General features: G+C 49.0%; 1 protein-coding gene across 1 annotated transcript in view; it reads right to left on the reverse strand.

The window, feature by feature from the left end:
- Positions 1-15,747, reverse strand: part of LOC138582062 (thiosulfate sulfurtransferase-like) — a 57,306-nt gene extending 41,559 nt beyond the window's left edge. Inside the window, exon 1 of the mRNA XM_069653010.1 lies at positions 14,864-15,747. Within this exon, the coding sequence (XP_069509111.1) occupies positions 14,864-15,455 (592 nt within the window). The 5' untranslated portion in view covers positions 15,456-15,747. The remainder of the gene's footprint in view (positions 1-14,863) is intronic.
- Between the last annotated feature and the right edge of the window lie 468 nt (positions 15,748-16,215).

Below are 16,215 nucleotides of genomic sequence, written 5' to 3' on the forward strand. Positions count from 1 at the left end.
AGGCAGGCTGGTGCGTAGGGGTGCTGTTTACGGTTAGGATTGTTTTGTTTGATGTCGAATAATATGAGGGAGTGGTCAGTCCATACAAGAGGTTGTGGGGCTTTGCAGGTGATATTGCAGTTGTGGGCTGCGACCCAGTCAATGATTCTACCTTTCTGGTGGGTAGGTAGTGTAACGACTTGGGTGAAGTCATGCTCGGATAAGGCGTTAGCCAAGGAGGCAGCAGGGGAGTCGTTAGGGTCATTAAACCCTAGGTTAAAGTCTCCTAGAATAATATTTTGGGAATGGGGCTTGGAATTCTCTGCTATGAGAGAGGAAATGTTTTCCTCGAAGGAGCCTACGGGGCCTGGGGGCCTGTATATAAGTTGCAGAGTAATGGTACTCTTAGGGGTGGTTTGTACTTTGATGTTAAGGTGCTCGCAGGACTTTAGCGGGGGGGAGGTGATTAGTCTGAGGTTGAGTGAGGATTTGAATATGATTGCTACAACTCCTCCGCGAGCATTAGGTCTGTCCGCTCTGAGGATGGAGTAGTTGTCGGGAATAGCAAGAGTGAGGCAGGGTCCTGCTGCTTCATGTAGCCATGTTTCTGTAGTAGCAAGGACGTCAAGGTCTCCTGAAAGGATAATGTCGGCAATTTCGGTGGGGTGGGCTACTAGGGATCTAACATTGAGTAGTGCCCCTTTTAGAGGTGTCATGTTAGTGGCCTTAGCGCTGTCCTTAGTAGTGGTCTTGGTCACAGGTGCGGTAGGCAACTTGCCAGATGTGGTAGGGAGTCTAGCGCCGAGTCTGTTATTGCGGTCCTGGAAGGTAGGGTTGATTGTGGGGCGGTGAGCTAATGGATTGGGATGGTGAGTGTAGGAGACAATGTGGTCAGCTTTAATTATGTTGGAGGTGTTGGGTAGGATATTAGCTAGTGTGGCATTCATTTTGGCAGTGGAGTGTTGGTGAGTGAAGTGTGGGAAAGGTGGAAGGGAGGGGAGGAAGGGCTTGGGACAGGGGATGGGGTGGTGCCTGGGGGGTATCAGGTAATATTATCCCCATATATATGGTCGCCGTAAATAATATCGCCGGGAAAAGGTCACGGCGATATTATATGGGTGACCATATATATGGGGACAGGGGCAAAACAAAAAATTGAAGAAAAAAAAAAAAGAAAAAAAATGTTTGGTGGTTGCGGGGGTGTCCCCCGCATGTTCCATGCAATAATGTCGCCACAAAAAACGGCCATTTTTTGGTGATTTTTTTGCATGGAGAGATTTTTGTGGTGACATTATTACATGGAACCGTCTGGGGCAGCCTAGTTTAACTAGTCCATTGTTATATGGTATGTAGCTGTTGCTGCTGCATGGAATGCTGTTGTTTATGATGCAAAAAGGGAGCATGGTGAGCATGAGCCAAGGGAGCATAGTAGGAATTATGCAGAGTGTGCGCAGTTTGGTTGCTAGCACAGCAGAGTGGGCAGGGACTAGGTTTGAGATAGCTAGTGTGGAGCAGAGGAGGGCAACTTCAATTAGAGTGCAGCCGCAGTTTCAGTGCGAAATTACTGTTATAGTGCAAAGGAGGGCAGTTGCAGTAATACAACGACAGGTAGGCATAGGCTGAAATCGAAATTGCTCCTATGGTGCAAAAAAGGGAAGTTGCAGTTATGCAGTAACAGGTAGGCATAGCCTAAATTCGAAATTACTGCTAAGGCTAAATTCGAAATTGCTACTTTGGTGCAAAAAGGGCAGTTCTAGTAATGCAACAACAGGTAGGCATAGGCTAAATTCGAAATTACTGCTAAGGCTAAATTCGAAATTGCTACTTTGGTGCAGAAAGGGCAGTTCTAGTAATGCAACAACAGGTGGGCATAGGCTAAATTCGAAATTGCTACTATGGTGCAAAAAGGGCAGTTCTGGTAATGCAACAACAGGTAGGCATAGGTGCAAAAAGGGCAGTTCTATTAGTGCAACAACAGGTTGGCATAGGCTAAAGATCGAAAATTGCTAATGAGGCAGCATCAGGGTAGCCCTGCTGGATGAACGGCATCTGAACCAGGTAATTACAGTTATGCCGCAATAGTTTCATTTGAGCTGCAGTGAGGCAGTTGCAGATATGCAAAGATCGAGGTTGCTGGCATGGGATGAGGGAGAGCTGGATACTTCTGCTAATGCAGTCCAATGATTGAACGTTCATGGGGGGGTTGTAGTGGAAAAGAGGCACGCTTACCCTGTAGGTTGAGGGATGGGCTGGAGTGGGTAGGGGTCTCTGCCCTGGGCTCGACAGCGTAGACAGGAGAAAGACAGGCACTGTGCCTTTGACCATGTGCCCGCTTCCAGCCTGACGGCTTGTGATTGGCTGTAAATGCTGGTAAGGAGCCAATCACAGCGCGCGCAGTGCTGAGGGGCCGGATGGGAGGCTGTGTTGATGGCGGACGGCCATCTTGGAAGGTGGTAAGCCTTGTGGCTTACAATGGCGGCTAATGCACTCCAGTGCAAATCTGGGGTGATCCTGATGCAGAAGGGGCAGCTGGGCAAATTCGAAGGATGGCACGGATATAAATAATAATAACGCTGTGATATTAGAACGAAAAGCAGGTTCACTCAAGTGGCGGCAAGAGGCCTAGCTTTCTTCTGGCAGGACACACGGGCAACGAACCTACTGTGTAGTTATTAAATGTTTTAGAGAATGTTGTATCTGATGTTATTGTGAGAATTTGTTGTTAATGATAATACATTCTTTTTAAATTTGCTTTTCTTCTTGTGGATGCCTTGTAAGAAACCATGATCACAATAAAAATAACAATTATAAACAGATTTACTATAAAAAATGTGTGTTACATTTAAAATAACTTTTCAGACTACAACATCAATCCAGTATTAATAATTTCATAAAACCCTATCATATAAACTCCATCATAACCCGTTTGTCCAAGCATTATTTTTGGCAGTTGATTATAATGTTGTTGCGTTTTGTTTTAACTGAAGTTGTTTTTCTATTACAATCATTAACTTTGTAGCAGCCAATGTCAAAAAGATAGACTTCCCAGAAAGACATCTTTGCCAAAAATAGTTAGTATTAATCCTCTAGACAACGTGTACAAATGTACTCAAAAATAAGTAACAAAAAGGAATCAATTCCACACATGAGGTATGTAAATATTGCACACTTTCTAGTGAATTTTCCTTATTGCAACACCGACAATATATGCTATTTACCTCAATACCAAAATGTGGTCCAATAACGGCCAGGGTACTTGCCAAATTACATCTTGTCAACATGAAGGATTTCTTATGTTATACTGTTGGAAAGACTATTACTGTATAAGGCTGTGGCTTGAGAAATACATACGTCATCAGTTTAAGGATTTGTACAGGGTTTCCATTTCTCAATATGATTAGAATTACATATACATTCGCACTCTTTGGCTTTCTTAGTGAACTGGTTTCTTAAGGTAGTAAAATCCAGAGAATGCTTTTATATATTTAAAGGTACCTTGTTAAATAGCCAAGCCAATAAGCATTAATAAATGGCAATCATTTTTTTTTATAAGCTTTGAGCTAGAATAAACCCTGCTTGATGGCCAAACACTTTGACAGACATGAGGCCAAGCTCTAACCTAATTTCCTGTTTCGGGGTACATTGTGGAAAAGATAGGTCTAATCTCCAATTTTTCCTTCCAATTTTCCCTCCAATTTGTTTAACCTTATAGAGTGGGTGTTCAACCTTGCTTCTAGGCCATACAATACTGGTGGGACCACACTCTTTATAAAATAAAAGAACACCCTTTACAGTATATACTGCCGTACAGTGCACACATTTCCTAATAGCTCCATTAATAATTGCAAAGCTAGACTACAATCTACTTGTTATGCGCTTGCACATCTACACACACACAGTTGAAATTTGCTAGCCTTAACACACAAACGTGATTATTGGTTGCTCTCACCTCCTGGCGATTGGACGCGTACATATTTAAAGTTGAGCATAATATAAGGCAATAATTAAGCTTTGATTCAAAGTCGAATTCATATAACATTTGAAAATCCACTCGAACCACAATATCTCTTCATAGGAATCCGTCCGTCTTTAAGTAAAAGAAGCACAAACCTTATAGGAGCGGCCAGTACTAACATAAGGTAAGATTACATTCAACAAAGAGCGACAGATATGTAGATTTAGGTGACTCAACACTTAAGCTCTCTGTGGTTCCACTGTTAGCAATCACAAGTAAAACAAAGAGGTGATGGATGGTCACATCCCTTCTGCACGAGACTGAAAGCCTCCCCCAGACATGTTTCAGCCTCAGTGGCCGTGATTAGTGAGGAGTAGCTTAGGTCTCGAGGCCCAGCAGGCAAGCGACCCACGTCTGGGCATAGCCATCCCACCCGGAGTTAAAAAGCAAAACAAAGAGGTGTGGCTGGAAAGTTTCAAATTAATCTTAAACATCTGGCAATTGCTCTGGGCAACCCTCCAGACCATTGTGCTTCATCGGTCAAGTCATTACAGAAGGGGGAAAGAGCAAATACAAATCAGGCTTGGTCCCACCCCCAAAAAGGCAGTCCAGCTCGAACCGCTAGGTCACATCCCTAATGCACAAGACCACAAGCATCCCTAGACATGTTCCGGCCTAATTGGGCAACATCAGTGAGGCTAGAACCCTTTTGTAATGGCGCAGACGGGCCAAAAAGTAGTGCGGAAGGTTGCCCAGAAAAGTGCCATTGGTGCAGATTTATTCAAAACATTCCACCCATCACTTTTTTTGGTTTTAATTTGTCTCCCTGTGTGAGAGAGGGTATGCCCAGATGTGAGTCCCAAGCTCTCTGTGCCATAGGGAACCAAACTTCTCCTCACTGATGAGGCCCAACAAGATCGAAACATGCCTGTGGTTGCTTGTGTTTCCGTGCATAGGGGACCTGGCCAAGCAGTTCGGGCTTGGCTGCTCCCATTGGTGGCAGTACCTGACTGATTTGCATATGGCTGGACCCCTTTTGCAATGGCACAGACGGGCTAAAACACAGTGGTGGGGAAGGTTGTCCAGAGCAGTGCCTGTAATTCAGATTTATTCAAAACCTTCCGCCCAACACTTTTTTTGTTATAGTCTTTCCCTCTGCTGCATCGGCCAGAGAAGATGTGCCTTTTAACACACAGGCACCCCCATATGCTATTCAACTTGCTCTGGCTATTATGGACCAAGATTCAAATCAAGATGGCGGCCGCTGTGCCACTCCACCTTGCCTGCCTTTGTTTGAACAGCAGAAGAGCACAAGACCATCTCTGATTGGGTAAGACTGGCAACTAATGGGATTACACCATCAAGCCAGGAGGCATAGCCAGACCCAGCTCTAAGGCCCTGGTCCAAGGCTGCAGCCCCTGCCTTTCACTGTCTGTCGCGGAATGGCCCGGAACACAAGTCCTTCACTGAACCGATACTGACCGGAAGCCCCCCATCTCCCATTGCTTGTCATGTTTTCCCCTGCACACCCTCTCCCTGCTCCCTCCGCACGCCCGGCCTCTGCCAAAAACCATCAGGGGATTCCAAATATGCACTCTGGCAGTCGGAGACTGCATCCTCCTACCCGCCATACCAAGACAGTGTTTGGACCAGGAGTATACCGGCCATCCCAGCGCTGGAAATTACAATGGAGACTCCCACTGGCAGCCCGCAACAATCCACATCGTTTGCCACGATCACGCATCACGTGAGGGGGCTAGCACCGCCAGGAGTCAGGTGGCGACAACGCTTCTGCATCACGTGACACACATCACGTGATTTCTTTCAAGGATTCAAAAGCGCCCAGGAACACGGAAGCGTTGCTTCACAGCTGAACTCTTTCAGTACTGTACGGCTCTTGTTCCTTGTTTTGAACCTTGCTCCTATGATCTGTCATGACCTCGGATTTTGTCTACTGGATTGCACTGTCTAACTCTTGGCATTTTGAACTTTGGATTGATCTCTGTCACAACCTCGGAATTGTCTAATGGATTGCTTTGTCTAAGCCCCTGGCACTTTTGAACCTTGGCTTGCATTGTTTTACGACCTCAGACTTGGATTTGGACTGCCTCACGGATTTCGTTTTGTTTTGGTACTTTGGCCACCAGCCTCTGCAAGGCGTTCGCCTGGCTGCATAACCTGGATTGCCTCGACCCACGGTGTGCACCCATTCAGAGTATCGCACACCAACCCCTAACCCTCTGCTATCGGAAGTTCACGCCCCGTCCAGAGCCCCGTTATCCTTCAGGGTGACACTTCCTATACACTATGTAAGCGGTGCTCTCTTTTCTTGCTGGGTATTCATTGTACAAACACGCACATTGTTTGATAATCACTTATTGCCTTACAGTGCTCCAAGGGTCCTTCTTGCTGTTCCCGGTTCCAGACCTGACGGCTCACAAAACAACCTGTGGCCTTAAAGACTGCACAGGCACTGAATATCTCGTTGTCTGTGTGGTACTTGGGGACGGAGGCATTACTAATCTACACAACCATCAAGATCAAGTCCATAACAGACTGTGAAGCCTCTTGGTCGCGCTGATTATGGATGCCTCCGCCGGGGACCCTGTGACCGCTCTAATGCAGGCTGTCGCGGCCCTTAGGACGGACATGGCCGCCGCCACCACTACCATTCACCATCGTCTTGACGCCTTACAAAGCGCACGTCAACCTTTGCCTGTTGACGCCGAGTTTGGGGATCCCAACCCTCCACTCCAGCCTGCCCCAACTCCGCCTCCTACTCCCACTCCTGTTGTACTCCCAACTCCTCTTCCCCTGGCGGCTCCAGAACGCTACCAAGGCCATCCCCGGAAATACTGCACATTCATCAACCAATGTAAACTACACTTTTTGTGCAGACCCCAGGCCTTCCCCGACTCCGTTACCAAGGCCGCTTTCCTTCTGTCCCACTTATCCGGTGTAGCCGCTACTTGGGCGAATCCATTACTAGAGAATGACCATCCAGCTTTGTATGATTTCGAACTACTAGTGTCTGAAATGGCGAAAGTGTTCGATACCCGTTATAAGGCCCAATCACGAGACCTGGAACTCCTTGAACGATCACAGGGCAAGCATTCTCTAATTGAGTATATCACTCGTTTTAACCAGCTTGCAGCAGAAACGTCCTGGCCAGAGCAGAAAAAGGCGATTGTCTATTACCGAGGGCTATGCAACCCCATGAAAGACGCCCTTGCGGTGGTTCCATCCCTTCCTTCTGTTTTCTCTGATCTAGTTGATCTCATTCTCCAGGTGGACGCTCGCAGAACCGAGCGTAAAACAGAGACGTCTTTTTCTGGCCAGCTCTCTCCTGCTTCGACTGCCCTTGATGGTGAACCTATGCAAATTGGTGGCATCCGTAGTCCTATAACCCCAGTTGAGCGGGAACGCAGGAGAACCAGTAATGCCTGGTTTTACTGTGGGATTAGTGGGCATTATGTAAGAGAATGTCCCCGTCGGCCAAAAGACAAAACTCTGGGTTTTCCGAAGGCTCGCCCTTGAGATCGGGGGTACCGGCGAGCCCTTCATTGACCCCCACTGGACCCGTATTTGGCCCTATCAGACCCATAGTAGTCCATGCACTGCTGAAACCCTCTAGGGAGGTCATGCATGCCGTACGCATTGTGATTGACTCAGGGGCCACTGGCTGTTTTATTGACATCACTTTAGGCCAGCATCTCGATCTGCCCCTAGTTCAAAAAGAACATCCTGAGCCTGTACAAGCGGTTGACGGCACCTCCCTTTCATCTGGTCCGATTACACAGCAGACTGCCCCTTTAGAAGTGGTGATTCAGGATACCCATAAAGAAACCATGTCTTTCGACCTTATCACCACGCCCCAGTTTGGTATCATACTCGGTATTCCCTGGTTAAGACAACACAACCCCTTGATCAATTGGGGCACTGGGCAGGTAACATTTGAATCAGATGTATGCCAGCATTTCTGCTTAACAGAACCTGAGAGACTCACCTCTCCCGCCGCTATTCTTGGTGCCATGGCCTCTTCCCGAATTGAGGATGTTGATCCACCCACACCTACACATACCGTGGGGGCTGTTACAGCTGGTATTCCTGCTGACTACCACGATTATCTGCAGGTTTTTGACAAAGCCACGGCAGAGGGTCTCCCTCGGCATAGGCCTTATGACTGCCCCATTGACTTGATTCCCGATGCACCAATACCAAAGGGTAGGATTTACTCACTATCCCATTCCGAAGAAGCAGCTTTGAAGGATTATATACAACAAGCCCTACGGTTAGGTCACATCCGTCCCTCTTGTTCCCCAGCCGCCAGCCCTATCTTTTTTGTGCCCAAAAAGGAGGGTGACCTACGACCATGCATAGACTACAGACGGTTGAATGCCATCACTATCAAGAACAGGTATCCCATCCCGCTCATCTCCAACTTGCTTGATAGACTGACACGTGCGTCCATCTTTACTAAGCTGGATCTAAGGGGGGCATACAACTTGATCCGAATGCGCCAGGGAGACGAATGGAAGACAGCGTTCTGTTCCCGACAAGGGTTATATGAGTATACAGTAATGCCTTTCGGGCTGTGTAACGCCCCTGCCACCTTCCAGCGTTTCATCAACGAAGTCTTCTCTGACATTCTCGATGTATATGTTGTTGTCTATCTGGATGACATACTGATATTTTTGTCCTCCTTGGAAGAACATGTCATGCATGTCAGAGAAGTCCTATCCCGTCTCCAGAACAATGCTTTATTTGCTAAACCAGAGAAGTGCTTGTTTCACTCGAAGGAGGTGGATTTCCTGGGTTTTCACATCACCCATGGGGGCCTCTCCATGAATTTGTCAAAGGTTCGAGCCATCACGGAATGGCCTGCCCCGGTCAATGTTAAACAGCTTCAGTCTTTCCTTGGTTTCGCCAATTTTTACCGACGCTTTATCGCCGGTTTCTCTGCCATAGTTTCTCCTCTCACAGCCTTGACCAGCCCTCTTGTTCCGTTCATTTGGACTCCCGATCACCAGAAGGCATTTGAGGCACTTAAATCTAGGTTTGTGTCGGCTCTGGTCCTACAACACCCAGACCCAGAACTCCCGTTCATCCTCGAAGCAGACGCCTCCTCTTTTGCATTAGGGGCAGTCCTTTCCCAGCCTTGTCCAACTACAGGCCGTCTCCATCCGGTAGCCTATCATTCCCGGAAATTCACACCAGCCGAATCCCACTATACAGTTACCGAAAAGGAACTGTTAGCCATCAAAGACGCCCTCCAGACATGGCGGCACCACCTCATCGGGGCAAAACACCAGACGGTGATATATACTGATCATAAGAACCTGCAAGATCTAGCAACGCTGAAGTGTATGAACAGCAGACATGTCCGCTGGCATCTCTTTCTTGCAGCATTCGATTTTGTGGTGAAACATAGGCCTGGTCTCTCCCATGGCAAGGCGGATGCACTTTCCCGGTCTCCTGGGGGGGAATCATTACCTTTATTTCCCGACACATTATTAGAAAAGGGCCACGTCATCTGTATGTGTACACCATCCCCTCCTATGCTTGCCATCATCAGACACTGGGTTTCCCAACATCCACATGCCTTAACAGAGTGGGACGTTCAACTACAAGAGGGATTGCCTTTTATTCAATGAAAACTATTTCTCCCAACCAGCGATGTACGCAATCAGGCACTCGCTTGGTCTCATGATGCTGCAATCAATGGGCACCCGGGGCAAAAACGCACTCTAGAACTCCTACAGCGGTGGTGCTGGTGGCCTTCAATGAGGAGGGACATAGAGAATTACATCAACACCTGTTCAATTTGCGCTCAGTGCAAGTCATCTAGGGGACGGCCTCTGGGGTTGCTCCAACCACTACCAGTGCCACCCAGGCCCTGGCACACGGTCTCTATGGACCTTATCACAGACCTACCCTGCAGACGAGGCTACAACACGATCTGGGTTATCGTTGACTCTTACACAAAAATGGGCCGCTTTATACCTTGTACGGGAATACCCTCAGCACCCACATTGGCCCATTTGTTCTTTCAGTCCGTTTTCTGTCTGTTTGGTCTCCCGCAGGTCATTGTTTCGGACGGAGGGTCCCAGTTCACGTCTTGTTTCTGGCGTGCCCTCACTGGCCTCTTAGGTATCGACTCCCGCTTCTCCTCTGCCTATCATCCAGAAAGTGACGGGCAGACCGAGAGAGTGAACCAGGCCCTGGAGCAGTATCTGCGCTGTCTTACCCTCCAGTACCAGGATTCTTGGTTTAACCTGCTCCATCTGGCTGAGTTTGCCTACAACAATTCCTGGCACTCGTCTACTGGTTTCTCCCCTTTCTATTCCTTATACGGCCTGCATCCTCGTGCCCTTCCTCTTCCTGATTTTCCCTCCGCCACTCCTGCTACTGACGCCTGCGCTCGTGACTTTGTCGCGATCCATGCCCAAACCCTGACCCACTTGCGCAAGGCCCAGGTGGTAATGAAAACGAAGGCGGACAGGAGGCGGCTGGCGGCTCCTGAGTATTCAGTGGGTGACCGGGTTTGGCTCTCAACCCACCATTTGCATATTCCTGGCTGTCGCAAGCTGCTGCCCGCTTTGTTGGTCCCTACAAAATCACTAAGGTCCTGAACCCTGTGGCCTTGTGCCTTTCCGTTCCACCTACCTGGCGGATTCACCCTGTTTTCCACACCTCCCTCCTCAAGCCTTGTCCTGCTCCTACCCGACTCAGTGCCCCTCCTGCCCCTGTTTCTGTGTCCTCTCCTGACGAATATGAGGTCAGTGCCATTTTGGGTTCTCGTTTCCTTAGGGGTCGTCTTCAGTATCTTGTGGACTGGGTGGGTTATGGCCCTGAAGACCGCTCCTGGGTCCCTTCCCGCGATGTGCACTCCCCGACCCTGGTTGCCCGTTTTCATAGGGACTACCCCTCTAGCCCACGGGTTCGTGGGCCTTTGAGGGGGGGTTCTGTCACGTTTTCCCCTGCACATCCTCTCCCTGCTCCCTCCGCACGCCCGGCCTCTGCCAAAAACCATCAGGGGATTCCAAATATGCACTCTGGCAGTCGGAGACTGCATCCTCCTACCCGCCATACCAAGACACTGTTTGGACCAGGAGTATACCGGCCATCCCAGCGCTGGAAATTACAATGGAGACTCCCACTGGCAGCCCGCAACAATCCACATCGTTTGCCACAATCACGCATCACGTGAGAGGGCTAGCACCGCCAGGAGTCCGCATCACGTGACACGCATCATGTGATTTCTTTCAAGGATTCAAAAGCGCCCAGGGACACGGAAGCGTTGCTTCACAGCTGAACTCTTTCAGTACTGTACGGCTCTTGTTCCTTGTTTTGAACCTTGCTCCTACGATCTGTCATGACCTCGGATTTTGTCTAATGGATTGCGTTGTCCAACCCTTGGCATTTTGAACTTTGGATTGATCTCTGTCACAACCTCGGAATTGTCTACTGGATTGCTTTGTCTAAACCCCTGGCACTTTTGAACCTTGGCTTGCATTGTTTTACGACCTCAGACTTGGATTGCCTCACGGATTTCGTTTTGTTTTGGTACTTTGGCCACCGGCCTCTGCAAGGCGTTCGCCTGGCTGCATAACCTGGATTGCCTCGACCCACGGTGTGCACCCATCCAGAGTATCGCACACCAACCCCTAACCCTCTGCTATCGGAAGTTCACGCCCCGTCCAGGGCCCCGTTATCCTTCAGGGTGACACTTCCTATACACTATGTAAGCGGTGCTCTCTTTTCTTGCTGGGTATTCATTGTACAAATACGCACATTGTTTTATAATCACTTATTGCCTTATAGTGCTCCAGGGGTCCTTCTGGCTGTTCCCGGTTCCAGACCTGACGGCTCACAAAACAACCTGTGGCCTCAAAGACTGCACAGGCACTGAATATCTTGTTGTCTGTGTGGTACTTGGGGACGGAGGCATTACTAATCTACACAACCATCAAGATCAAGTCCATAATATTGCTGCAGACACCGTATCACAAAGTATTCTGCCTCAGCCAGGTAAGCGGCCCAATTAGACCTCATCGTAGCCCATCTTCTCGATAGTCCAGTTCCCTGCTGACACCTAGGCCTGTACTAACTTCCGATACTCTGCCATGCAAAGCGTCATCCCATGGTTGTGTGCGGTGAGCGCCCGGTACAATCACTGTGTCTGCCACACCTACTCCCCCCCCCACCTAAGCAAACCATATTCCTGCCAATGCCAGAAATTCTCCCCGTAGGCTATATGAGCCCTGGCACCCAAGTGCCACCTCTCATTTCACCAGTTCTACCGGCCCACTGCTCCTCGAGGTAAAGTTCCGAACACACCTGAATGTGACCGTCCACCCCACCAAACTATATGACCCGATACCACGGTACACTGGATATTTCGCCCTACAATGCAACGGCAATGTCCTTTATCATTGTCCTCAAGTGTGTGAGTCTGTGCTTAACGACCTGCACCAATGCTATTGACTCTTGTATTGTTTGCAAAATGTTGACTCTAACAAACATGCTCCTCACTAATTTGTCTCTTACGCTGCCTGATGTAACCCCCGTACCATGAGGCGTGGCTGTGCCTGTCTGTGTTATCCTACCAATGTGTCGATTACACTGCCTGATGTAGCCTCCAGTACCATGAGGTGTGAATGTGCCTGTTTGTGTAATCCTACCAACTTGTCTCTTACGCAGCCTGATGGGTATTACCCGCATTGTTCGAGTACAATTGACCGAATGCCACAATTGATCGTATTACAGTGGTCCTAGTTGACCTTCTGCACAATTGACTGTATGGTTATTTTTATATTTATAATGGGTTGGGTTGGGATAATAATGATATATGGGGATTGGGTGGGGGGTTGGGGAGTTTGGATTGGGTGGGGGATTACGTGAGGTTCCCCCCGCATATATATTCTAATTGACTTTTTAAATTCGGTCAATTGTGCAGAAGGTCAATTGTCATTCGTACAATTGTCATTCGGACAATTTGTATACAACCGCCTGATGTAGACTCCGTACCATGAGGTGTGGCTTTGCCTGTCTGTGTAATCCTACCAATTTGTCTCTTACGTTGCCTAATGTAGCACCCTGTATTATGAGGTGTGGCTTTGCCTGTCTGTGTAATCCTAACAATTCTCTTACGCTGCCTAATATAGCCCCCTGTACCATGAGGTGTGGCTTTGGCCAGGCTGTGTGCACATACTAATGTATGTCTGTAATCTTACCCGCTTTCTTGCACTTGAACAATGTAACCTGCACTTGCTGTAACTAGCGCCTAGATGCCGTAGGGTTTTGTGTGCTGAAATAGATACAAAAAATGTAATTAAATAAATAAATTACAAGTAACCCGAGCAGTCATGGGCTCACTCTGGTCTAGAATAACGCTTTAGTAGCCATTACCCTATCAACAACTATGTGCTACTGTGCCATGCCTTCACAATCAGCTCGTTGGTCAACAGAAATTGGAGGAAAAACCACTGATTGATCCTCAGAATAAGGGCTTTAAGTGAGCCCGCTTTAGCCTGGGCTCACCCAGACTAGCGCCAGTTACGACAACACCTCAGGCAGCTGTTTAGCAGTGCACTGCACGGTTACGCCGCTGCCTACATGTGTCAGCATTTTGGATTAGAAAAAAGAAAATGCGTTACCTTTTCTTTTTTCTAATTTGAAACGCTGACACCTGAAGTCACCCGTGTAACCGAGCAGTGCTTCGGCTAAACCTGCTTTGTGGTGTCTCTTTATTCAGAAGCAGGAGGGCTGTGTTAGCCAGCCTCTCCTTTTGTTTCTGAGTAAAGAGCTAACATACAGCAGGAAGCCCATTGACTGTGCTTGGCTAAAGGACTTCCGCTGAATAAAGAGACATCACGCAGCAGGCAGCCCATTGCATTGAAGGAGCAGTGTGGTTAAAGGATTGCCTGGGAGGGTCAAGCAACCCTGCCTCCTTGCACCTACCCAGAGCGGCTCTGCACAGGCTGCACTCACTCAAAGCAATGCTGCCCTGAGCGCTTCTCCTTTCCCTCTTCCTGGCACTTCCCCCTCTCCACTGCACTTTTTATGCTATCGCACTTGCACAATCAGAATGACACAAGGCCTAGTTAGATCGTTTGTCTTGTGCGCCCTCTGCCCCCCTACCCCCCATCCCCTTGTCTTGTCGAGCCTAGATTACAATGACACATATTCGCATTATGAATGACACATATTTCATTTCTTTAACCGTGGCTCTTTGAATGCAATGGCGGGGAGCTTGTTGGGCGGCGTGGACTAAGCACTCGTAATTTACCACCCTCAGAACCCATCATTTCCTACAGTTGGCACTATTCTCTGTTGGGTTAGATCTCTAGAATGTTTTTAACTTGCTTTTCCCGTGTTTGCCTAACCGCCCAGGTGTTTAGCCTCAAGACGTGAGCATCTCTCAGGTAAGTGGCTTACGGTAAGCCTCCACGATTTGTACCCGCTGTTTCTGTCTATTCATCCCAAACTCAGTGGGTGGGCATGCATCCTTGAGTGTACATTTTGTGTAGGGTTTTAACGTGTACTACTCAGAAGTTTGTCCAAATGGGGGTTTCAAGTTTCAACTATGCGTGTAAACGTGCAAGGGCATTCCGAGCAGATAAACGTCTAGCTGTACAATCATTCACGTGTGCCAGGCATCCGTGTACAATGCTCAGTTTGCGGGTCTCGGTGCGCAACCACCACATTATTAGGATTTAGGATGCACAGTATCCATGTGCATTTCTGTTGAGGAACTCCGCCCCAGCATACTTGAGTGACCTCAGTGTGCAGGTCTCCTGACTTCTGCGAGTGCGAAGCTACTTGATTTACCCTGGTGCATATGGTTGTGTCTAAGTATGCGACTGTGTGCGTTAGCACGGTATTGTTTCCTTCCTTGAGCCATCCTATCTGTGCGGCTACGCTCACCTTCACCCGGTTCTGGTTCGGTCCCCCGGTATCGTCCTCGGGACCTGGAGTCCACCACCTGGAACATCTTGCTCTGCAGGTTCTCCAGCATCTCCTCGAAGCTCTTCACCAGCCGGCGGTCCAGGACGGCTCGGAACTGGGCAGGCTCTGGGTGGGTGACCTGCGCTGTTACTGGGTGGCCCTCCCGCACCCAGTTCCTGAAGCCGCCGTCGAGCACCGACACACCACGGTGCCCGAAGGCGCGGAACATCCACCAGGCCCGAGGGGCGTAGAAGGAGCCCAACTGGTCACCATCGTACACCACCACGTGTGTGTCGTTACCCACGCCAAGGCTGCCAACGTAGTCGCCGAATTCCCGCTCGCTGGGCAGCATTACCTCGTAAGGAGAGGCACGGTCTTTGCACACTTCAATATCAAAGAACGAGGCGCCCGGGATGTGGCGCTCCAGGTACTCCTGGCGCGCGTCGCGCTCCCGCGGAGTGTACCATGAGGCATCCAGGACCCGCAGGCTAGGGCCCCGTTGCTTTGCCCGCAGAGCTTCAGCGAGCCACTTAGCCGAAACCAAAGCCCTGGGTAAGAGTTGGTTGGCCATCGCGAGGTCCTCTGTGGCGATCAACGAGTATTGTTGGTGTTCAGCGCTTGTGCTGGTGAGACGTTTCAGCTGTGAGGGTGTGCGTTGTGAATTGAGAGGTGCGACTCCGGCGAGGGAAGAGGGTAAACTGAGAGGTTTGTAGTTGTGACGAAAAGTCAACACCCTTTCCAGCAGTTGCGCAGCAGCAGCCAACAGTGGTAAAATAGCCTGGCAGCCGGGCTGCAAGCCTGCCAATCGGGCTCCAAGCTGAGGAGGGAGGAGGCGCGGGCACCGCCCTACACGCCGCCGGCCGATACACACTGGCAGCAACTGGCAGAATGACAGCACGAAGAATATAATCTCTGAGTTGAGTGGTGAAGGTGCCGCCCACTTGCAAGCAGTCAGGACAAGTGTTGATGACATGGGGGTTTGTTAAATATTGTTTGATTGTTTTATGTTGGCAGCGCTTGTGGGTTAGGCGAGTAGAATGAACGGGAAGTTCGTGCTCTTTCATAATCTGTTTATATGAATGTACAGTGATTGCCAAGTGTACCAGAGGGCACTGGGCAAGGGAAGGAACAGTGTGTCACGAACAGAAGCGTACATCTACTGTCCCCTCAAAGCTTCTCTCCGGCAGCACCACTCTGAGCTTTCAAGAGTTTGGGACACAAACGTTATTTTTTTAGCATAAATAATTCGGCTCTATCAAGTAACCCAAGTAGACATTTCTGGGTTTTTAACCAATAGCAGGTTGTATTCTAGGACTTTATGCGAGTAGTAC

The sequence above is a fragment of the Ambystoma mexicanum genome, chromosome 3q, assembly GCF_040938575.1.
Source record: "Ambystoma mexicanum isolate Mex_15411 chromosome 3q, UKY_AmexF1_1, whole genome shotgun sequence".
Classification (NCBI taxonomy): domain Eukaryota; kingdom Metazoa; phylum Chordata; class Amphibia; order Caudata; family Ambystomatidae; genus Ambystoma; species Ambystoma mexicanum.